This window comes from Homalodisca vitripennis, unplaced genomic scaffold (assembly GCF_021130785.1).
Source record: "Homalodisca vitripennis isolate AUS2020 unplaced genomic scaffold, UT_GWSS_2.1 ScUCBcl_7894;HRSCAF=15762, whole genome shotgun sequence".
Lineage (NCBI taxonomy): Eukaryota > Metazoa > Arthropoda > Insecta > Hemiptera > Cicadellidae > Homalodisca > Homalodisca vitripennis.
Window position 1 is genome coordinate 15,050 of NW_025784031.1, and position 25,005 is coordinate 40,054.

The window sequence follows — 25,005 nt, forward strand, 5'->3', positions numbered from 1 at the left end:
ATTCTATTTTGAAGTTAAAGAATGGGTACATGATATAATGACGTAACATGTTGGCTGGTCTGGCTGTCGAGTTTAGGATTCCAGAAAGCATTTACATTCCCTCATGCACCACACCCTTTGTCTACCACAGCTCCCTGTGGTCAATTTGACTGTTACAAAAGTTGTACTGTAAATAGTTTTTGAATTTTTATGATTGATTCCTAACATCATCTCTCATTTTATTTTAAATATTTACTCATTATGGAAGTATTAGAAAAGCCAAAATCACTAGACCTTTGTGTTTGGTCTGTAGGAATGACTTTGGAACAGTGGTGCATTTGAAGTCACTTATATTGACTCTAGTATAAGTATTATCTTTGGTCTTGGAATATCATTATTCATGACTGATGAATAATTATTCAATGTTTTTGTGTGAGATGTGGTGGTTTTGTTCATTTTACAGTTTGATGGATGACTGAACTCAGAGATAAATAAAATGTCACAAACTCAAAGTCCTGGTGAACTGCTTTTTCTAGAATCAAAGACTTGATTATTATAAGAAAATCACTAAATTGCATCTTAGAATACACAGATTTCAAATTGTCATGTATTAGAAAGTGCAGTGCATGTCAAGCGAAGGAGTAGTATGACTCAGTGCTACAATGGTGTAATACATGACACGATTGTGGTTGATTGCTATACATCTGGTGCTGGTTGGAGTGTCATGTAGCAGGAATTGTTGGATGCTGAAGAGCGATGTCATAAGCTTGCTTGGATCACCAAGTATATGGTTTGCAATTTGTAGCTGACATTCAAGTCATGGGTGAAGTGTGTTTATTTAGTGGTTTGCTTGTTGCAAACTGGCTAAATAGAGAGGAAGGTTATTAGCCTTTTTTATCTTATATTAAAAATATTTAGTCTTCTTGTCCTAACAGAGAATGAGCCGGTTGTGTCTGAGTGCAGAGCTTTCTATTAGTTTGGCCTACATATCTCCCTCTACTGATAGGTTTTTGAGCCAGCCATACAAACATTAATAAGAGAAAGAAAATGGCAACTGAAGCAATTTGTGGAGCTTTATATGTATATCGTATTACAAATAGTGCATTTGAAAAATTTAAATGGTGAAAGATTTAAAAAATTGTTTTATACTACTATATTTCTCAATAAAAATCTAAAATTAAGATTTTGTCTTTGACTTGCTTTTCTATATTTTTCTTACATTTTTCTACCATATTTCTCTCTCCTCCTATACTGATCATTCATTTTTTATGTTAGAGGTAATTAAAGAAGATGCAGAAATCAATAGTGAAATATTTATTGCAGAGACAAAAAGTACATTTGTATAGCAAACGTCAAGTATCAAATAATTTTGACAGATGTTTCAAATTGAACTCTCATTTATACATAGTTTTTAACACTAACTCTGCCCCATTCATTGACAATTTTTTCCCACCTCAAATCAGGAGTAAGTCTCCAGATTAAACAATCTTCCAGTTTTACACTACAAACTCATTTACGCTTTAAAACACAATTCGGCACTAAATGGCATTTCAAACAAGCCTAAAATGCTTTAAGCTTAGGCAAACTTAATTTCATTTGGCAAGCTATTGATGAGATGAACCTCTGCCTGTGAGGGCAAACATTCATGAATTACTGTCCCATGTCTCCCAGTTCGGTTGTTTTCTTTGCCTTTTGTTTTGTACGAGTGAATATCTTGTCCATTAGTCAAAGTAATGTTAAACATACAATGTTTCTAAAATGTAGAAACTTGGCAAAGTCAACAGTTGCAGAGAACTCGCCTGCATGACTCTCTGAATTTTAGTTTTGCAATGATATAGATCGCTTGTTTATGAAGTTTTAAAACTCTCAAAAATTGGTTACTTGCACATGTGCCCCACAGCAATAGTCCGTAAGTGAGATGCAGATAAATCAAGCCGTCATTATCATAACCTGAATGGGGCAGTGTTTGGCAATATTTGGCTAGAGACCTCAAAACATAAATGCCTGAGGCTAGTGTGGAGCAAATGTAATCAATATAAACATTCTGTATCAAAACTTGATCAAGTTAAATTCAAAGGAATTTCGAGAGGAACATACTTCTAGTATGGCATCGTCCAATATGATAGCAGAGCCAGATTTGCAGTCTGTCGAGCGCAAAGGTAAATTTAGAACATTGGATTTAGAAAAATTTGTTTTTTGATTGAGGCTGTAAAAATGCTGGACACAACTGTTTACTGCAACTAAGGCTTTTTGATCTAAAACTTATTTTGTAGTTTCATTAAAACATATCATCAGCATACTGCATGATTCTTCCATGTGGTTGTGATGATTCTATGTCATTAACATAAAGCAGAAAGAGCATAAGACTGAGAATGGATCCTTGAGGAACTCCATAACTCATTTTCATTGAATTAGAAACATGGTTTGAAATTTGGTTAAATTGATATCTGTGGCTTAAAAATGAAATAAGGCACAAAATAGGCATGCCTTAGATGCCATGGGACCCCAATTTGTCATTGGAGTACGTCTCTGGGAAATTGATAAAACAAATGTAAGAGCCATGTTACAATAGTTTAACTAATTACTCAATTTATTTTCTGTATGTTAAGCTCAACAATTTTATTGATATTTTACTAACTTAAAGACTTTTATTGATATTAATTTAAAGACTTAGTGCCTTTAAATTTGTATCTTGTAGCTCCAAACTGGAATACAGTGCTATAATATACGATTTACTATATTACATAATAAAATTCTAATATACTCATGGGTCTGTACATATGCTTAGCACGCATACAGAGAATATTTCTTCTGCTGCCACCTGAAAATCATTAGGTGTGTCACCGAATGTAGCAGTTTTTGCATGGTTTTGGAGATGCAAGTGAACTCGGTTTGTGTCTGTGTACAGAAGATGTACAAAGAAATGTTACTGTAAATTTATTTATGTAAAGATTGTACTCTTAAAACATACTTATATATTACAATTAGCCACAACAAAGTTTAATTGATTGTACATTTAGCAGAATCTTTTTTATTAGTTGATGATGAAAGCAGATTTCTGTCTTTGAAGAATAATAATAATATTTATTGTCTTATTAAGTTTTTGCACTCATCGACAAAGTCACTTTACAGCCAGTAGCCAGGTCAATAAATAAATACATGTTTAAATACTAAAATATAAGACATATGTAAACACATCCATGAAATATAAACGATTATCCTTAGTTAGCTTTAAATATAATTATAAATTAATATGGGAATGCCTTGTCCGTATACATGATAACGTTCAAACGATTTCACTTGGAGGATTGAAATTGGGTGTGAAACCCACCTCTATTCGATATTGAGAACGATAAACATCGGTTCATTGGGAGTCAATTTCTGGGTCAGGATGTTGCCTGCTGTGGTATGAATGTGAAGCCTCCCCTGCTGACTTGAAGTCTGATGTGCATTTAAGCTTGTTTATTAAAAATAATAGCAAATTAATTAAACTAATAATCAAGTTTCAATAAAAACAAAAACTTGAAACTGGGTGATGTATTCAATAGAGGTTGTAACATGAAATGTATGCCAAAATCATCATTTTTAAATTTAGTCCAATTTAAACATATTAATTATAATTCTCCACAGATTACGTCACCCTGAAATAATGTATTCTTTTTAACCGTTTGATATCCAAATACTGAATACTCCATTATATACAGTATAAATAGAAATAGGGCACTGATCTGTTCTTAACCTTATCTAAGTGATATCACCTTATTTTAATGTTGCAATAGTCAAATCCGAGCCTTAAGTAGCATTTTGTTGTTGTAACGTTTTTGAAAAATATATCCATTCATTATTTAGAAATATTTTTTTTAGGAGCGAAGATGTGATTTAACATTTATTTTTTCAATGGTTGAAGGTACAATGTATCCAGAATCAAACTACTAAGAAGAAATTGCCTGCTTGGTAGATTTAGGACATTTATATTAAATTTCAATGTTACAGCTTCTGACAAAGGAGTGTGATGAAGCGATCAAAGATTCCCATGTGCTGACAAATAAAGATTGCTTCGGTTGGAACTGGGACATAATACGAGCTATTCTGAAGGTCTGTATGAATTTGTATTCTGAAGTATATTAAAACTAGAAGAAATATTAAAAACATAATGCAATATTTCCACAAAGATCAAATAAATCAATTGGTTGAACAATTCTCAGCTTTTATTCAATCTTTAATCCTTTTAGGACCACCCATTGTCTTATCACTAATAAATTAGATCAGGATAGAAGGATCAACCATTTTAGAATATATATATTATTGAAAACTGAAACTGAAAAAATCAAATTCATCATTTATAACATGTACACAAACACAGTTTTTACTTTGCATTAAATTAAACAAATGTCAAACACGATAGTAGTTGTGCTGGCACTAATATAGTGTAAATAGTATTGTAAGGTGTATTTAGAAGGGTGATATACGAGGTTTGTCCAAAAAGTATCCTATCTTGACGTCTAGCATGAACTGACGTTACTCTGCGGCAATGGCAATCTGGTCCCCTTCAAAGTACTCCCCTCCACAAGCTACTACCTTCTTCTAACGCTCCTCCCACTTCCGGAAACACTCCTTAAATTCATTTTGCAGAATGGCTAACAGGTCCTTCGTCGCATTTTGTTTTATTTGTTCAACATCATCAAATCTTTTACCTTTCAAAGGAATTTTTAATTTCGTAAATAGTCAGAAGTCACAAGGAGCTATGTCAGGAATGTAGAGAGGCTGTCATAGTTGGTTGATGTCGTGTTTGACAAAAAAACGCTAAATAAGATTTGAGGAACGCGTTGTCGTGGTGCAGGATCCAGTCACTTCTTGTCCACAGTTCAGGTCGTTTCCTTCGCACTGCATTTCGTAGCTGCCTTAGGACCTCAAGATAATACTCCTTATTCACTGTCTGGCCTCCTGGAGCATATTCGTGATGAACAACGCCGTCCTGGCCAAAAAAAACTGTCAGCATTGTCTTGACATTACTTCGACTTTGTCTTACTTTTTTCAGCTGTTGCTCTTTGCGAGTTTTCCACTGTGAAGATTGAGCCTTTGTTTCAGGGTCGTAGCCATAAACCCATGCTTTTTTTAAATAGCCCTGGGTCACTTTTTATCAAATCCAGATTGTCCTGTGTGATTTCAAGTCGACAGTTCTTTTGGTCTTCTGTCAGCAGCCAAGGAACAAATTTTGCCGAAACACGGTTCATTTTTAAATCTTCGTGTAAAATGTTACCAACTGACGATTTTGGTATTCCTAAATCTTTTTCCAGCTCTCGGGACAGTCAATCGACGGTTTTCATTAATTGCTGCACGAACACGTTCAACATTTTCAGCGTTTCTGGCCATAGCAGGCCTGCCAGATCGGTCATCGCTCTCCACTGATATGCGGCCATTTTTAAACCCCCTAAATCACTCTTTTATTTGAGTATCGCCCATAGATACGTCACCATAAACTTTCTGTATCATAGTAATCGTCTCTGATGCTAAATGGCCAAGTTTTTTGCAAAAATTTAGGGCAAATGCGCTGCTCAACACGTTCAGTCATATTGAAATGCGACGCACACACACGGCAGTACTGTACGGAACAGAGCGCTGTGACTCACTGAGTGACCTGATCGTATTCAATGCCTAATATGGGAAGGAGTAGGCTCGCCCCTCCCCTCCAATAACCGGTTCGAGCCGGTCAGTTACACCGCGGCCGGCTACTGGTCGGCGGTCGGATACATTTGGACAGACCTCGTATATTCATTCTAGACATTTAAACAAACCCAAAATAGTAATTTAATTTTTTTTTATTTCGTATTCTATTATCTTCACTATTAATGTGTTTCATGTATGTTTTTACATGTTAAGTAAAAACTATTTTTTTATTGTTATTCATATTTTTTTATTTGGTACACTTATAAAAAAAATATGCAGAACAAATCAAAATAACTTCCAACTAAAAGATACCTAAGAAGATTGTCTTCAAAGTAAAAATTATTTTTAATTGCACATGTTTTAAATCTTTTCCCACATTTTTAATGTTTTAGATATTTTGATAATGTTAATTTTTATTGAAGCTAATTCATTTCTGTATACTTGGTGCTAAAAAGACCTTTATATTGTTACTGATTTGATTTATGGTTTTTTTGTAACTCTAAGAAAACGCTTGCAAGTAAGGCTATATTCACTTTCAGGGCATATCTCCAAAATGGTAGCGTGCAATTTCAGGTAATGTAATTTTTGGTCCTGATCTCAAATGGATTAACGCTATTGAAAACAATATAATTATTGTATATTTGGACTTTTTATTCTACTTGAAGAATGAATATGAATTTTATTTTATTTTCCCTCTTAGGACAAGAAGCTGCAAAACCTCTGATTGCACTTAGTCCTAAAAGGACCATTGCACTTGCTTTTGCAGTGACAGGATGGGTAAGGTTGGGAGTAGGGTTCACCTTTTGTCGAGATCTATGAGGAAGGATTTTTACATTAATCTCAGTATCGTTGGCAGAAGGAAAGGCCAGCTCTGAACCAGGCTCTCTAGTGAAAGTGGACAGAGCTCGCCCTTATGTCCAGGCTAGCAACTGTCTTTAATGCGTAAGGAGCCCCACCAACTCCAACAGAAATCCTCCGCAGTAGACTAGATCTATCAATCTAGCCATGCTCCCCAATAGCTCGACATTTGCGGCTAGTGATGGCAAAAAGGACAACCGTACGTTTGCCCAGACTTAAGTCACATACCAGTTTTTGCTGTACCCAGTATAGATTCAACTGGAAGGTGAAACCAGCCAGAATTGGAAATAGTTTAATTGTTCTTTTGCAGAGCCGACCACAGTGCCTGCGTAAATGTGAGGAGAGCAACCACCGCCAGTTCCTACGCAGGTTGGTACAGTTTGTGCTGCCCTCATCACGCCAAATGTCTCGTGTGGATTTCAACACTGACCGGCGTAAAGTCAACAACTACACACTCGCCGCCATGGAGCTGTTGGACTGTCTACTCTGTGGCTACCAGGAAGTCAGTATCTTGCTAATTCTCATGTGATTCTGTATTATGCCAAAAAACTTTAAACTGTGATGTAAATAATGTACAGAATAACAACCTTTTCAAGTAAAAAACATTTTTTGGTGGCAATCAAATTGCTTGGTATTATTTTGTAATCGTGTTAAATTCTCTTTCAATTAATCATTAGAAAATCATAAACTTATCTACTTATAGGCTTTATATTTTGAGAGACCAAGTTCATCGATATTATAAATATTAAAATGTTGAAACATCGTTTTGTAAACAAAACCGTGTACTGTACTGTCTTACATTTCTGTAGGATTCATATCATTTATAGCTTTGCAAAATAAATTTATATGTGAGATATCAGTTAATGTATGGTATCTGGTTACAGTCGGAGTGTGACAAGTTGTTGTCAGAGCTGCTTACTGTGATCAAGACACAGCTGGAAGCAATCTCCATGGCCAAGTCAATTCATGTCTATATGTGAGATATCAGTTAATGTATGGTATCTGGTTACAGTCGGAGTGTGACAAGTTGTTGTCAGAGCTGCTTACTGTGATCAAGACACAGCTGGAAGCAATCTCCACGGCCAAGTCAGTCCATGATTGCATGCTGAGCCCTCTAGCTGTCACCAATAGTCTTTGCCAAGACTACTTCCTACTGGTGGGCCATCTGACTCGCTCCCAGGCGGGTGTCGACTTGCTCGACAACATGGGTATTCTACAAGTGTGAGTCTCACATAATTGACAAAAATACAATATGGCCATTGTTGCAACTATTGTATCAAAGAGTTAACACAAGAATATGTGTGAACAATCAAATAAATTCTAATTTAGGTTTCAAATCTCTGCAAGCCCTTTTTTAGATCTCCAAAAATACATGGTCTGTTCAGATTATATTACATTTGTTAAGACAAACTTGGTTAAGTGGGGGCAAAATATGCTACATGTATCCTGCCCCTCCTTAATAAGATATATTATGTACACGTGTCTATTACAGTATACAAAAATGTTGTAATATTAACAATGGCAAATGTCCAAAGACCTATTATTCCAAATTATCAACTTCAATAATAAACTTTTTAAAACGAAATATAAAAGTGTATTGAGTGACAAATTCTTATTTCTTTTAAAAATATACATATAAAAATAAAACAGATTGTAAATACAAGTGATGGAGTTTGATCAGTTACATTGATGGTTTTTGGGTACATTCCAAAGAATTTGTCTTGCCATACCCATTTCTGGATTTATATCTAAGGAAGTTCTAAGGTTTTTTTTGTTATTAAACCTATTTTCACAATCTCTTAATAAATAGAGCCGAATTGTTTTGTGCATTTATGTCTGACAATTAAATACATGTATATATTTTAAGTAAGTACAATTTTAAAGTTTAAAAAACCATTTTTTACTATTTTAAACTATATTTTACATGAAAGTTTTACATCTTAACCTACATACCAACATTATTGCTATTAATGTTAATGCATCCATCATATCATACATCCAGCTCTGTTCTCATAGAAAACGACTCAAGAGAAGAACGACTCAGTATATTCGGCTCAGCAAGAGCAAAACTAAAAATAGTTTAAGCATTTAATAAAAATTTTGTGATAATCAGTGAGAGCAGAACTAAGGAGAGTTTAAGCATTTAGTATAAATTTAGCAAAAAATAAACATTTACATGGGTGAAAACTTCCATAACGGGGATTCTGGTTAACCAATCAATTGATGATTCGGTGGTCAGCACCGATGGGTGACTTTATATTTTTAAAAAAGGAAATTACATTGAAAAAGAGGCTCATCCTTCCTAAACTTCTTATGTTATGTTCTCTTTCAACAAATCACATTTGATTCTTTCTTCAAAGCTGGTCAATCAATGTACAGCTTAGAGAATTTCATTGAAGGGTATTAATTTCGTAAATATAATTTTTCAGGCTGTTATCATTGGTAACCACTTCCAAACACGATTGCTACGTTAAATTGATCATCTCTAGTTTGGACTATTCATCTGATGAGAGAATCAGGTAACCAGATGCCATTTTTTAAAATATTTACATATTTAACTTTAGCTGTAAATTTTTGTAATGAGTCCAGTATTAAGACAATTGTAGAATCTATGTTACATATTGTAAAATATTCTGTAATTATTTTATTGTAATGTTATTTATGAGTGAATGAGAATGAATAAGAATATCTTTATTTACCATCTTTGATATTATAAATAGTGTCATAAATACATTAACATTAGGGGAAGGATTTTTGCAGAAACTCTTCTAGCATGTAGAATGGGCGTTCTATAAGCCATCCATGTAGAGCGGTCTTCAATTCCTTTCCTCTTTTGGACAACAGGTGAGGTGGTAGACGGTTGTAGAGCTTCACACCCATGTACGAAGGTTTCTGCTCATAGAGCCTCAGACGATGTGCTGGAAGGTTGTAGAGTTCAGCATTTCTGGTATTGTAGTGGTGTACATCATTGTTTCTTGGAAGATTTTCCCCATCAGCATACATTATTATTTCTTGAATGTAAAATGAAATGACAGTGAGAATCTTCAGAGACTTGTATGCTTCTCTACATCCTTCAAGAAGTTGGAGACCAGCCTGTGTCCTAATACATTTCTTTTGTATGATTAGTATTTGTTTGAAGATTTGAAGCAGTAGTTCCGCTCCAAGCAGCTAGACCATAACACAGGTAGGATTCAAACAGAGAAAAGTAGGTTATTTTTACAGTTTCTGGGCTACTGAAAGAAAGAATTTGTTTAACCACAAAGTGCCTGATGTTGAGTTTTTGCTAAGGTTTTCTACATGTTTGATCCAATTTAGGTCAGTATCTATGCCAAGACATTTTAGTTGCCATTCAATACTGACATCAGGAATGTTTGGGACTTCTAATGCTCTTCTTCCAAAAGCAATCTGATTAGTTTTTGATGAGTTTACTACAAGATCATTTCCATAGCAATACTGGATGGCCATGTTGAGTGCTATGTCAGATGAGACGGCAAGACTATCTGCAGATTATTGGTTCAGGAGTAGGGTGGTGTTGTCGGCATACATAAGAGGTGTGCAATGATTTCCTAGGTGTTGGGGAAGGTCATTAGTGAAAAGTATGAAAATGACTGGTCCAAATACAGAGCCTTATGGCACACCTCTCAATCTGTATCTAGAAATTTCACCTTAATTAGCTTCAATACACAAATTAATTTTATAATCTCACATGAACAAAGCTTGAGAACAAAGGTAAAAAGCACAAATAGATAATTAAGAGAGCTTTGCTGTATTTCTGTGATCCCCTGCTAGATTTTCAAAAACAGTCAGCTCTCATTTATTTAGGATGGAGGGTGAATCAACCATGTTTGGGATTGACCTTTTGTCCTTCATAGGCGGACTCAGTGTGACTGTGTAATCTGTCTCGTATAATCATTTCAGTTTCTTCCTTAATGAAACTTGTTTTTATTTCTTATTCTTATAACTTACTAGCTGTTACCCACGGCTTCGCATGCAAATCTTAAGAACCGAAGTCCTTATATTACTTAGTAAAAGCAATTATGCGCGATTGGCTGCGGGTAACAGCTAGTTCGTCAATAAATTTATAGTATTTTATAACGAAAACTCTTGATTTTCAATAAAACACCAATTACAACCAGATACCCAATTACCCACGGCTTCGCACATGATTTCCTACAGAAAAATTGGGACATAGGAGGCATACTTCTTTTGAACGTCGTTATTACTCTTGTGAGATAATTGATAGTCACTGAAAGATACTCCAAGCTCATGATCTATTTAAGATTTAAATTTCAAAACAGTCTCAATATGCACCTGTGAAATAACTGGAATTTTTCTCCAATATTCTATGATTTTTTTATACAATTGAACTATATTAGCCCAGTGTGGACAGGAGTCAAACAGTCGGAATTCATTAGCGCACATACAACGTAATAAATGATGGCGCTCAATGTAATTTTGAAACGAAAATAGGCATATTTTAGGTACATATTATTACAGTCTAATGATTATGAGCTTCAGATGTTAAGTGAAATTGCGTATGGTAAAATAAAATTTTAGGCTTTGCACGTGTATCACTTCTGGATCAAATTTGTTATATCTCCGATGCCATGATTGAGCATGCTTTGTTGTCTCGATCAAGAGAATATGTACGCACAGAGTTCTGAGAACCATACTTCTGTCAAAAAATACAACTAAGGTTGGTTTTACAACATTCTTTATATTTGTAGCCAACATAAGATAGCAATTTTGATATTGCTATCTTATGTTGGAAATTTATGGTTTGGAAAGTGAGTTTGGTCATAAAACTAAAAAATACTGTAGGAAATTTACGAAGGCTAACACAGATTTATTTTTTAAACTTCTGGCACACGAAAATTGGTTAGATGTTTATCAAGCTACTGTTGAAACTAAATACAATGTTTTTTATTGTAAATTTGCTTATGCCTTTGAAACTAGCTTTCCCAAACTACTAACAATAGAAAAAAATAACAATGTTAGATGGATTTCAAATGATGTAAAAATTAAAAATGATGAAATTGTGAAACTTGAAAAAGAGTATAGATTGCTGAAAACCGAGTTTTTAAAACAGAAAATTAAACAGTTAAAAAGAGAAGTTAAATTGCAAATTGATAATGAAAAAAAACAGTTTTTGGATAGTAAAATAATGAATTCTACAAATAAATCAAAATCTACATGGCAAATTATAAAATCTGAAGTTGACAACACTACTAAAACAAATGAAAATATACATATTGTTGTAGAGGGCAAAACTGTATCAGAGCCAAACCTTGTCAGCAATATTTTTAATGATTATTTTGTAAATGCTGTAGATAATTTAGTAATTCCAAACATCCAACCTAAAATTGTTAGTGAGTTGTCCTTTAAAACACAAAGTTCAAGAAAATTCACTTTTGAATCTGTTAATGAAGATGCAGTAAAAAAAATTGTTATGACTTTTAAAAATAAATTTTCAACTGGTATTGATGATATTCCAATGGCTTTGGTAAAACAATCGTTCCCGCTCATCTCCAGGCCACTCACGCACATTATTAATTCATCATTAATTTCTGGTTTTTTCCCATGTCAATTAAAAATTGCTAAGGTAATACCTCTTCATAAAAAAGGAAACACAAATGACCCATCAAGTTTCAGACCTATATCATTGTTACCCGTATTCTCAAAGGTTTATGAAAAAGTAGTTTATAACCAGCTTATGAAATATTTGGAACTAAATCAGTTACTTGATAACGAGCAACATGGTTTTCGACCAGGCAGATCCACAGCTACAGCAAGTGTTAAATTTATTGAATCGATTATAGACTCAATTGACAGAAATGAAAAAGTTATTGGAATTTTTCTTGATCTTACCAAAGCATTCGACAGTGTGTCACATGATGGGTTGCTTAATGTCCTTAGTGATTTTAATATAAAAGGCAAGGAATACAATTGGTTTAGGTCATATTTGAAGAATAGACAGCAGTGTACTCAAATCCAACACATTTTAAACTATGCTGGAAGTCAATATAATTACATTAGAACCTATTTTTCAAAATTTAAAATAGTTAAACATGGCGTTCCTCAAGGTTCTATCCTGGGCCCTCTTTTATTTCTCTGTTATTTAAAGGGGCTCCCTGGGACGGTTCCAGGTGGAGGCTCAATATGCCTTTATGCTGATGATGCAAGTATTACGGTTTCAGGTAATAAACAGGAAGACATTGAGCTTTTGTCTTTTTTAAACCTTTTAACTGTTAAAGATTTCCTGAGTTCCAAGAATCTCTTGCTAAACCCAAATAAATCAAATTTTGTATCGTTCAGTACTAAACAATCAAGATTACAATTTGAGCCTAACATATATTTAGAAAATTCAAAATTGAATCAAGTAGACAATACAAAGTTTCTTGGAATAATATTAGATCGGAATTTGGGTTGGGAGAAACATGTTGATTATGTGGTAAAAAAAATGTCCTCCGGTCTATTTGCTTTACGCCAAATGTCGTAAATGTGTGTAGCATTGAGACATTGAAAGCCATCTACTTTGCTATGGTAAATTCCCATATGTCTTACAATATAGGAATATACGGAGCCACAACTAAAAGAAATCTGGACAGAATCTTATTACAACAAAAAAAAAGCTCTAAGAATAATTTTTAACCTAAAACAAAGAGATACAGTGAAACCATACTTTTCTCAACTTCAAATTTTAACTGTATATGATCTATACATTTATGAAACTGTTTTATACATAAAAAAAAACAACAACCCAATTAGTATTTTAAATCATCATGATCATAATTTAAGACGTAGCAGATATGTGGAACAACATAGGCTGAAGTTTTATGAAAAGAAAACTGGTTTCATTGGCACAAAATTTTTGTTTAACCTTCCTCTCAATATTCAAAATGAGCAAAATTATGAAAATTTCAAAAAACTACTTAAAAATTATTTATTAACATTATCCTTGTATTCTTTTGAAGACTTTTTTTGTTTCAATATGTAAGTAACATTTAAGTATTGTTGGGTATGTTTAGAAATGTATAAAATCCCCTTAAATTACCTAATAATTACCTTAACTAATAACTGTCTTGATTTAAAAATTGTTTTAACTTACTCTGTAGAAGGCTACATAGCCAAATCTTACTTTTTCAGTGAGTGTCAAACTGATTTTTATGTTTTAATATAGCAATTATAAATTTATATTGAGATTTATTGTGACGCTATTCTTGTAATCTGTTACATGGCTGAATAAAGAAATTTTGAATTTGAATTTGAATATCTGCATTGCTCTTCTGATCAAGCACGAGCATGGTTTATATTAGTTAAATATTGCAGTTAAAGGTGAATTTTTACGTAAAATTTGAATTGTATTATCTGGATAGTAAAGTGTATGCTTAACAGTGATTGCAGAAACAGTTGAAACAAAATTTACTGTTTCTCTTAAGCTTACTCTATGCTTTCAAACTATAAATGTAAAGAAATTTAAAGTGGTAATTAAATGATATAAACATATATTTCTTTTGTTGCATTATATATGTTTATAAAGAACAGCTGATTAAATTTGAACAGGCTCTTTCACTTAATAACATATGTTTGCTGCAATGTATTTCTTACGGGTATTTCCGTAACTTTTAGAGACCAGTGGGGCGGAATCCTGAATCGGGACCGGGATAAAAAGTAGCCTATGTCCTTCTCCCAGTTCTTAGCTACCTCCCTACCAATTTTCAGCCAAATCGGTTCAGCCGTTCTTGAGTTATAAATAGTGTAACTAACACGACTTTCTTTTATATATATAGATTTCTTCAGTAACCTTATTGTTCTTATAATCCATAAGTGCCACATTAACGTTTCTTTCTCTATAGAGTCACCTTGGAAATATTTTTACTACACAATATATATTTCTTTATATGAAATAAGTCAGTTCAGGTTTGTATTTTGTATCTTATTTTAATTATCTGTTATTTTGATCATCATTTAAAATGATTTATTTTTGGAATTAGTTTGTTTTTATGTTGATGTATTTTATAAATTTGTTTAAGTAAATATTATTTGGACTTAGTAAAATGTCATTGTTAATTTTCATTCTACAACAAAAAGTCACAGGAGTAAAGTCATAGAAAATTTTATTAGCACCAAAAAATGTTTAAACATTTTTTTTTAACTAACAGTTTGTAAGATACATAAAAAAAACCTGTTTGCACCCCTTTTTCATGATGGTGGCTGAGAAACATTAAGCTTTAACAAACCTCCCATTAAAAAAATTGTCCTCTAAAAAAGTCAAACTCAAATGTGACTTTTCAATAGATTATTTTTTAATCTGTTACATTAACACTTGTATACTGTTGTACTGACAGTATGCATTGTGGAAGTGCTAGAAATAGATAATTCGGAACTCTCTTGAGCAAGTTCTGGTGCATCATCACATTTCTGTTTACTTTCCGGTGTAATTTCATTTTGTGTTTGAAAATCAAACGGTATTTGTATAGCTGTAAAAAGTTTGTAACACTGGGCATGATAGCAATCGTTTAAAGATGTTTCAGTAGAAATTTTGACGATAGCTTAAGCGCTGCTAGGTTTTCTTCGAACCGGTTTCTCTTTACGATACTCCAAAATATTTTGCATTTACATGTTACAGGTACATTTTTTTTCAAGTTTCCGGTGTAAAGTATTAAATTTGTTCACACTTTTTTAATTTCTCCTCCTTAAAATACACATTTCACATTTACATAACTTATTATTGTAATGCATATAAAACTTATTGCATTAAATTCACAAAATTGTTTTGACAAAAAAAAATAAATAAAAGCGTAATTTCAAAAGTTGCCAGATTCTATTGTCTAAGTCTACAACAGCAAACACGTTATTATTGTGATGCTGAGATAGCGTTGTGACAGCTGACGGTAGTGTGGGGATGGTGCAAGAGAGTGATAGATACAGAAAGAGTGAGAAGGAAAGAGACACACAGAGTGGGAAATACAGTTTTCAGCAGTTGCACGCTCCACACTTTATTTATGGTTTTACTTATATCGCCCCATGAAAATCTTCAGATTATATTTTTTCTGTAATCCGTAAAGGATTTCCTTCAAAATAAAAAAATCAACCGTGCTCTAGTATTTCAAGATGAGGTTTTTTTACAACTTTGTGTCTTTCCCATTTCCTTACGTCACACTAAAATCGTCAGATTATTGAAATATACACTGTTCATCATGAACTTAACTTAGCTTGTCTTAATCTGATGTGCTAAAATTTTTTCTGAGGATCGATTTTTTTTACTAATCTGACGGACTGCCCTCAATGCACACCTTTATATTAAGGATTCATATATGATAGGGATACATATCAGGGTGCAAGGTTTCTCCCTGTATGATTTTCTGAATCGTTTAAGTAACATGCAAAATTCCCGCTTGGGCTCTCCTACTACTTCGGTGAGCAAATAAAATGCTTTGTAAAATATTTATAAAAATGTAACATGTTGTGGATCTAAAATGAATTAATTAAAAAAATCCATCTGTTTTTTTTTCAGAATTAATTGCTTATTTAAATAAAAATTGTATAAATTTTTACTGTCATTCATAAAAATTTAAAACTCGTCAAACAATAATATAAAGAGAAAAAATATTCATAAAAATCCATTAAAAAATCCATAAAAGATATGCAAAATAGGTATGTACTTCATTTATACTTGTGCACTTCTTTTGAGCTCTTATGAAGAGAGAAGTGCATCCAGGTATGATTCAAAATCAGAATAATAATTGTTATTGCCAAAATATAGTTTATACAATAAACAACAAAGGTAATGACACATCAATTAAGTCTAATCTATTTAAGTATGTGATCCAACAACATGTATGTGATTAGCACTATGGCTTACAATCTACAAAACTGAATTAAAAAGCCTTAAAACTTGAATGAAAGAACTAAAACTAAACATTCAAATCATATAATTAAAAAAACAAGTCTAACAAGCCATTCATTAGTTTAAAACTCAAGAGAGCAGGTAAAGAAATCTGGTCTCAATATCACAGTAAGGCAATTAAAGGTTAAAGTTAAAATAAAGGTAGAGTTTCTAATTTAATATCACAGTAGGTCAGCAAGTGTAAAAATATGCCTAAAATAATTATTTAAAATATTTCATCTACTGGTGTTTCAAAAATCTCTTGTGGTTTATAAAAGGGGTTTTTTTACTAACCAGCTATGTATCACAGTCCTAAAATTTCTTACATCTACATGACTTGATACAGGTAACTTATTAAACATTTGAATTGCTTGCTAAAGGTGACTATTTTGGGCCTTACTTAACCTAAAATTAGGGTTGGTCAATCTTATGACTATTTCTTGTAAACTAAGTGTGAACAGAACTTCTTAACTGATAACTGTGCATGCATGCTTGTTTTACTTTAATTAGGTTACAAAAAATAACTAATTGAAAACTGTAAGTAATCCTTCACTGATAAATGAAGGTCTACAGTGAGCTAAAAAAGGTGCACTTGTTTTAATTATAATTTCCTTTTTCTGTAACAATAAACCCCTATTACCATCCTGACCATTTCCCCACAAAGTTATACCATTGATAAATGCTATGAAAAAAGCAAAATAGGCTAATTTTAGTTGGGATTTGTTGACTAACTTTTTCAAGTTACTCAATAAAAAGATTCCTCTTGACAGCCTACTACAAACATTGCTCACATCAGGGCCCCACAACAGCTTACAATATAAAGTGATTGCATTTGCATAGGACAATTATGGATATATATACTGCCAAAATATGCTGTGAGGAAGACATTCTTGTCAACAAACTGTGCAAACCTCCTTTTATAACAAAGATACACTGTTTAACTTACCAGACACCTTATCGATATGTCTTGAAAAATCAAGGTGATAATTTAGAAATCCAATGGAAGACATTGCCATTAATTCCAAAATGGTCAAGCTTATTTAAGCCTAGAATCAGCCTGTGAAAAACCATAAGACTTAAATCTAAAAATATATCAAAAACATGTTTGTGATCATTTAAAGTTTTTGAAACATTCAAAATGAAATTAAACATAGCATCCTCGGTTGAAGTGCCTTAACAGAAACCAAACTGCTTGGCAAAAAGAGCATCATTTAACGTTAACAATGGACAAAGGCTATCAAGGAATAGTTCTTCATAAAGTTTTGAAAGTGTTGATGTCATGGAAATAGGACAGTTATTATTTTTATCAAGAGTTCTGCCTTTTTTATTCTAATATTTTACAATGACCGATTTAAGATATTTGGGAAACTCATCCTGCTCTAAAGATGCCTTTACCAGATGTAGTAGAGGAGACACTACAAACTCACCAGCATCCTTTAGTAATTTGGAGTAAGTACCATCACGGCCAGTAGAGCTACTAACCTTAAGGCAACTTATAATTTTCAATACTACGACTTCACTGATTGGATACAAAAACAGACGAGTTGACACTTCCTAAATCCAAAGTGTTATTCTGATCTGCATTATTTTCTAAATGAGATTTAAATGCTATATTTGTAAAGAAATGATCACTTAGCTACCTGTGTGGGCCTAGAGACTGTAAAACCGCTATCTTTGTTCAACATATTTTTGTCAGGAATTGTTTCTTTAATTACATTATAAACGGCTTTTTGATTGTTATTTGAGTCTTCGATGTGAGAGTGGACCTTCCTAGCCTTAACCGCTTTCACTGCTTTCCCAAACTTTCTTTTTAGATCAAGATAAAGTCTCGCAGGATTTGAGGAGTCAAGATTTTGTGTAGTAAAAATATATATTATTTTGTTATCCTCATGAAGCAACGAGGTAGTGAATAACGGCGCGAATTTCGTGCTTGGCGAGAGATACTATCAACATTTTTTGCGAGAGATGCTACTGTGCCAAGAGTTTTCAACAGACTAACCTTGGATTGGTCTTGTTTTGAAGGGTAGGGGTCAGGCTACGTGGCAGTGTCGCCAACATGTCGAAAAAGTATTCCCTACAGTTGTGAGAGTACCAGTATAATTACTTTCTGGACGTGCCTCATAGTACTTAAATTAATACTAATAAAAGTAGTGACTTGTAACTGTTTGCAATTTACATAACTTATGTCTTTAACATTTTCAAAATTAACAATATTTAAATTTGAAATGCATTTAAACTACACGTGTAAGGAATCTTTTGGAATACTTCAGAACAAAGCTTATATTCCTAAATATTAATTGCTTGTGAACATTAAACCTACTGAATGATTCATTATCTGTATTTGCTTTTTCTATCTAGATCTATTCTATGTAGATTTACTTTCTGTATTAAAAAAAATACAGATAGTATTCCTCTAGCAAATGGAAAAATCAAAAGCTCAATATTATTCCTTGTTGCTGTTTCAGGAATGTGATGTCGAGCACACTTGTGTGTGATCAAGACTCATCACGATTGTATGCCACCAAATTTCTGCGTGTTCTGCTGCGTACGCCACTTACCAAGCGTGCAGATTACGCACGGTGGGTAGTTGAGCTACTCGCCACTCAGCTGTCAGATAAGAACCGCGCTGTCTCACTAAGTGCCATAGCTGCGTTGGATGAGGCCTGCGATGTTAAAGTAAGTATTGGCATATAATACTCGACTATGGTTCCATTAAAACTTGTCCTCTCATTTTGTGTGGGCTGCCATCCTGGAGATGTAGTGATCCACTGAACATTTGTTAGCAACATGTAAATCTTTGTAGCTTCTTTTGTAACACTGTCCTGGGACTTAATTGACACTCTCTATAGTAAATAAGATGTTATAGTTATTGACTCTTCTCATGTATGAAGTGAAGCGTGATAAAATATTTTGGCTTCTGACCTCTTTGCAGTATAAACTTCATATAGTCTACATTGCACCATTTACGCTCTGATAATTTACTTGAAAGTTACCATGTAACTTGGTAGCAGTCATATCGAATTCCTAAATAAGTGCCTTGTATTAAAGAAATCTATTGTAATTATGGACTATGGGTCAATCCGTCAGTCCATTTAGAGTTGGTAAATGACTAATTTCGAAATCTTCTACACGAGAACATTCACAACCGTTATTTCTTCTTTTCAAGATATTACCGTTAAAAATGTATTTGTTTACAAGTTCTAAAACCCTTTTATAACAGAAGTGATGACTTTCCTGTGCAAAATAATCCTTACAAGAATAAGTTGAGAAAAGTTGAACAAACTGTTGTTCCTAAACCTAATAATACCTTCTATACAAAAACATTCAATTTCTTAGCACCTCGAATTTACAATAAACTGTCTGATTACCTCAAATGCACAAAAAATGTCCCATCAAAATTTGTTTAATGCTTAAAAATTGGCTTTTACAACTTGAAGATTTGGAACAATATGTTGCCATTGCGTCCTAGACTGAATTTACTATCTTTAGTTCAAGCAGAGTATCTCACAAAATTGATGTGCACTTCACATTTTTAAGTTAATTTGTATTATTTGATTAATCCTATTTTATTATCATATAATGGATAACACCTTTTTTTGCTTAGCTAGAACTCTTAAAGTAGTGTATTAATTATTAACTTCCATTTTGAGTGTTGATATTTTTTTAACTCTCATATTTATTTTAACACTTTCAGTGCGGATTCTGTAATTTTACGGAATCAATATTTTTATTTTAGCATGTTATACAATTACTCGTACGTTGTACTTGCGTATTACATAATTTGTTGGTTATTGTGTTGGTATTATTAGTTTTCACTAGAAATTTCGAGTATTTCATCAGCTCGTTAAAAAAGCAACATCTGATGACTGTTTTTGTTTATTTACGTAAGTGAGGACCCCCACTCAGGTGGAAATTTACATGAAAATTTTCAAGTTTAATAAAAATATATTTATATATCATTATAATGTTTTCTCTGTAAATGAACATTTAACATATTGTGAAAAAGTTATTTAATTTCTTTGCATAAATAAATAATCTATAATTAATTAATGTAATGTAATTAATCTTACCTGTAAATTGTTAACTTTTTCTATTTTCCCAGCGTGTGCGTAAAATATTGTTATCATAACTTTTTTCTTTTACAATCAAACTTAATAAAAATTTATAGTTTTGTTCAAAATTGAACTTTAACTGTCAGCAAAACAGCTATTTTATCAGTTGCTTTTTTCACATATCCCTGTATGTAAGACATATTTTTATTACTGTCAAAAAGATACCTTAAACAGTTTTGGTCTTCAAAGAGTTAACTCGATGAAATATCAATCATATCAACTTATTGAAGTAAATATTGAAACAATCAATTAATTAGCTAGTTGACAAAGTAGAGGTTTGTTTGGGTTGCTGCTAATGCTTTTTACTTTTTTAATGATATACTTTAGAATGCTTTAAAATTTGAATGATGTTTTCAACAGATTATTCTTTATATTATTAATTTATTTCATATTGTATTCTTTCACTGTTTCAAATTGTAAAATACTACACTAACTATTCCAGGAGTACCTGGACGCTTTGATCAACTTGCGACCGTCCCTCCTCCATTTGGGTGATAAAGGCCTTCTGCTCTTAATTCGCTTTTTGTCCACCGAGAGGGGTTTCAACTACATGAACGAGGCCAACTTTGTGTCAACACAACTGTCCAAATGGGTTAAGTAAGTAACTTTGCAATGCTACATTCCTTTCTCTAAAAAAATTGTATGACCCAATTGAACACAACAACTCAGACTGGGTGCCCATTGAAGATTTAATACAGATTAAGATTAACTGATCACTGACCATTTGAACCATCCAACAGAATCCATCAAATAACCCTGCAATTAGCTTAAAGGTTTATCAATGCATTAACTATATTTTCAAATGGTACTAAGCTGTTTTCGACACATTGACTATGTTGTGTATGATCTCTCATAGTAAGTCTATTTTTACTTTGAAATTAAACATATGTAAATTTAAAGATAAGGTTCTAGGTTTCATATTATAACGCAAAACATTCTATAGTTAGATAAATTCATCATTAGAAGAACTTGGATATTCACATTTCTTATTACGATTTGTTCACGTAAATTTCGAACACACCAAAATTACCTTTTAAGAATTTATGTTCTACACAATCTCATTACTGAAAAGGGTATATTCTTGGCTTTGTTTCAATAACCTGTGAGCAAATAAATGTTTATGCAATAGTTGTTTGGAAAGGTTATGTTTTGTTAAATCCCAAAACGCATAATGTGTCAAAAATAGCTTCAGTAAATGTTATTATTTTTTTACTTTATCATTGGCTGGAACCAGTGAAAATCATATGTAATCAAAGAACTTCATGAGAAAAGTATTATGCATCGTCTGGTTGCTTTAGTGATTTCTCGGTTGTTATTATACCATTACAATACTGTATTGTACAATAGTGTATTATTTGCTATTTATTTGTATCTATTAGGTTTTTCATTGTTTAGTGTGCATGAATAAACATTTTTTTAGTGTTTTATAAAATTAGTGAAGTGAAAGATGTGGAAGTTTGTGTAAGACTTTAGTAAATTGATTGAATTTTGTGGAACTGCAGGTTGGCGTATGTTTATATAAGTACAAACTTTTTATTGTTGAGGAAATAATTTATTGTATATTTCACAATGTGTGTTAATTTTAAAAGTAGTGCTGTTAGGAATGTACTGGGTAGTGAATCAGAAGACAATGTTAGTTTGGTAGATATGGATAAAGTTTTATCTGACTTGGATGAACCATTGCCTAGTGAATTAATTGTGCATGATCCTACCGACTTAAAATAATTAAGATAAAAACACACTGTTGTACAGTTTTGTAAACTTATATAAGTGGTACTGTCTATAAATAATATTGGATGGAAGCAAACTGTTACCTCTGCCAAATTAAGCCACTAACTGCTGAACACATATCATGTTTTAAGCACTGCATGGTATTGATGTATTAATCTACTTGTTTTGTGTTGACTCATCTAAGTTTAAACAATATTCAACTGCTTTGATGTGTCACATCCTAGCATCTCAAAGTTCAAAGTTTGACATTTAATGTGCAATTCACACTGTATTTGTATTTTTATTTGATTGCAACTAATGTCCAGGTTCAACTACAAGTACGTGTGTATTGTGGAGGGAGAGCTAGCCGATGGTCTGACACTGGTGGAACGAAACGAAGATGGCCGTTACAGTTCACGTCTGAGTAACACCAAGCGAGTGCCTGGAGATGTGTATGTACCACCACACCTGTATGGACAACTGACACAACACCCAGCCGGCCTTAACTTGCTACTGGCACATGAGAACATACCAAAACTTGTGCAGGTTGGTACCTGTAATTATGTAAAAAGAAAGAAAAATAGACAACACTAGATTAGAAATTGAAAAAGAGATTATAAGAGGCAGATTATATTGTAGTAATTTCCATTTATTAATACTAAAATACAAAATAAACTGTACATTGTTGTAATGTACACAATTTAAATAATATAAAATATGTTCCGTTTTTTCCACAAATTAACATTTATGTATTAGGACAAAATTGTATATTTACAACTTTACCTGCAAGTTAAATTTGGTCAAATTAATCTCAGTTTGGATGTGTTTGTTTTGTCGCAATTAGTGGTTACACACATAAAAGTGGACATTTTAATAAAATAAGGCTTACTCATTTGTGAGAGTGGGGACAGAGTCTAAAATGGAACATATCCACTTTGAACGAAAGGGGAAAAAATCAAAATTGAAAAAGTACTGTAGCAAAGCAATTGTCACAGGTTGTGCTCCAAGGACTATGTGGCTCTGACAATGAGATCATGGATCTGAAGGCAGCTGTATGGGCACTGGGACATTTGTCCTGCTCTACTGGAGGGGCTCTGTGGGCACGTGCCAACGGAATCACCAAGTCTCTAGTCGGTCTAGCCTGCACCAGCCCTGTCTACGCAATACGTCTTGCGGCCTTCCACGCTATTGCACTCACTGCTACCACTGTTGAGGGCGCCGACACATTACTTACTCTGGGTCAGTTCATAAGTTTATGTGATAATTAAATAAATTAATTAAATTAAATTTCCACTGATATTTTAAATACAAGTGACAATTTTGGTAATTTTCAAGTTTTTTATAACAATAAACGTTTTTTATTATTAAGTGCATTAACACTTAGCCCTTAATTTACTTTTAACAAGAACTGGTAGCCTAATCCATTTACCGTTTATGAGTTTAGGAGTGATTTGATGTTTGAGGTGTTTTTGCTATATTTTATCCTCTTATAGGGGTTTGACAGTTTCATTCTTAAAAGTTATTAGTAACTTATGTAAAAACCCTGATCTTAGTAATTTAGATGTATTTATACAAATTTTGAGAACAAAAAATAAATAGAAAATGTAAAGCTGTAAAACGCTTTTTTAATGTATGCCTAAAATGTATGTTTTTTACATGTTTCTTTCAGGATAGCACATATATTGATTGTGTGGATGCATATAAATATCATTTCAGTTCCTGTATGACAAAAAATCTTGTACAATAAATAATTTCAAATAAATGTACAAAGTCTAAAAAAATATTTTAAAACTTAGTAAGACATATTGATAGTAATAAATTAAACTACAAGCATCCAGTTGATGCAAAGTCAATTATTTCAATTGTATCATGTACCAAAATAATGTTTAGATTGATTTGTATTCAATTTTTAGTAAAATAATCTGTTTATGGCATTAAGTGGCAGCTAAACAGTAGCCAGATTGGCCCTGTCCTGCAAGGCCTCGGTGAAACAACACATTGGCAGGCCGGCCCGCTCTACAAGCACTAACGGTTAAAGAAAAAAAGTATTTCTATTGAACCAAATTAATTTCAAAACTTGTTTACATCTTAAAATTGATTAGAGAAATGTTGTAGTGTTTTTTTATATTCGCCCGATCTTGACATTTTAAAAACACTAAGTTTTCTTCGATTTAAACTGACTATTAAATATTTATATGTTAAACAATTTTGTTTATACTAGATTCATAATCTGTGGATTATAGAGATTGCAAAAGAATATAATACCCTGCTAGGATTTTAGCATATTATATGAATTTTATAAAAAATCCAGTGAACCTCTAAACAGGCACAAATCAGCATGCCTCTTAGGGAAATTCTGACTGCCACGTCTAGGTTCAACCACTAATGATAATAATATTTTCAAATAATGATCGGAATACAATAATACAGAATTCAGTCTGTTTCTGACCTAATTTGTGGTAATGTAATTGTAATAGTAATATATCTTTTCTAATCAGACTATATTGTAACAATACCAATTTTAAGTATATTATTCTTCCTTTTAACCTCCCAGGCACAAAAACAGTATTAAAAATATCACTTTTTTTATTAATAATTGTTATATTTTCCCACAAGGATTCACATTCTGGCTTGTTTACACCTGCCAGTAGAACCTACACTGGGTACAGAGAAACGGATGTTTCAATTAATATGGGTAACCCAATTGAAGCCTAGAAGCAGCACATTATTAACTGCAAATTAGAGATAGTGGGGTAAGGGGTACTGTGAATCATAGGTCTAATGTGCTGT

The 25,005-nt window shown here is 32.7% G+C and overlaps 1 protein-coding gene across 1 annotated transcript in view; it reads left to right on the forward strand.

The window, feature by feature from the left end:
• LOC124374325 (rapamycin-insensitive companion of mTOR-like) overlaps positions 1 to 25,005 on the forward strand; it is a gene marked incomplete at its 5' end in the record, with an annotated part of 61,735 nt that overhangs the window by 11,739 nt on the left and 24,991 nt on the right. Inside the window, 8 exons of the mRNA XM_046832560.1 lie at positions 3,973 to 4,074; positions 6,815 to 7,006; positions 7,517 to 7,725; positions 8,934 to 9,023; positions 18,859 to 19,069; positions 20,948 to 21,102; positions 22,542 to 22,761; positions 23,211 to 23,454. Of these exons, the coding sequence (XP_046688516.1) occupies positions 3,973 to 4,074; positions 6,815 to 7,006; positions 7,517 to 7,725; positions 8,934 to 9,023; positions 18,859 to 19,069; positions 20,948 to 21,102; positions 22,542 to 22,761; positions 23,211 to 23,454 (1,423 nt within the window). The remainder of the gene's footprint in view (positions 1 to 3,972; positions 4,075 to 6,814; positions 7,007 to 7,516; positions 7,726 to 8,933; positions 9,024 to 18,858; positions 19,070 to 20,947; positions 21,103 to 22,541; positions 22,762 to 23,210; positions 23,455 to 25,005) is intronic.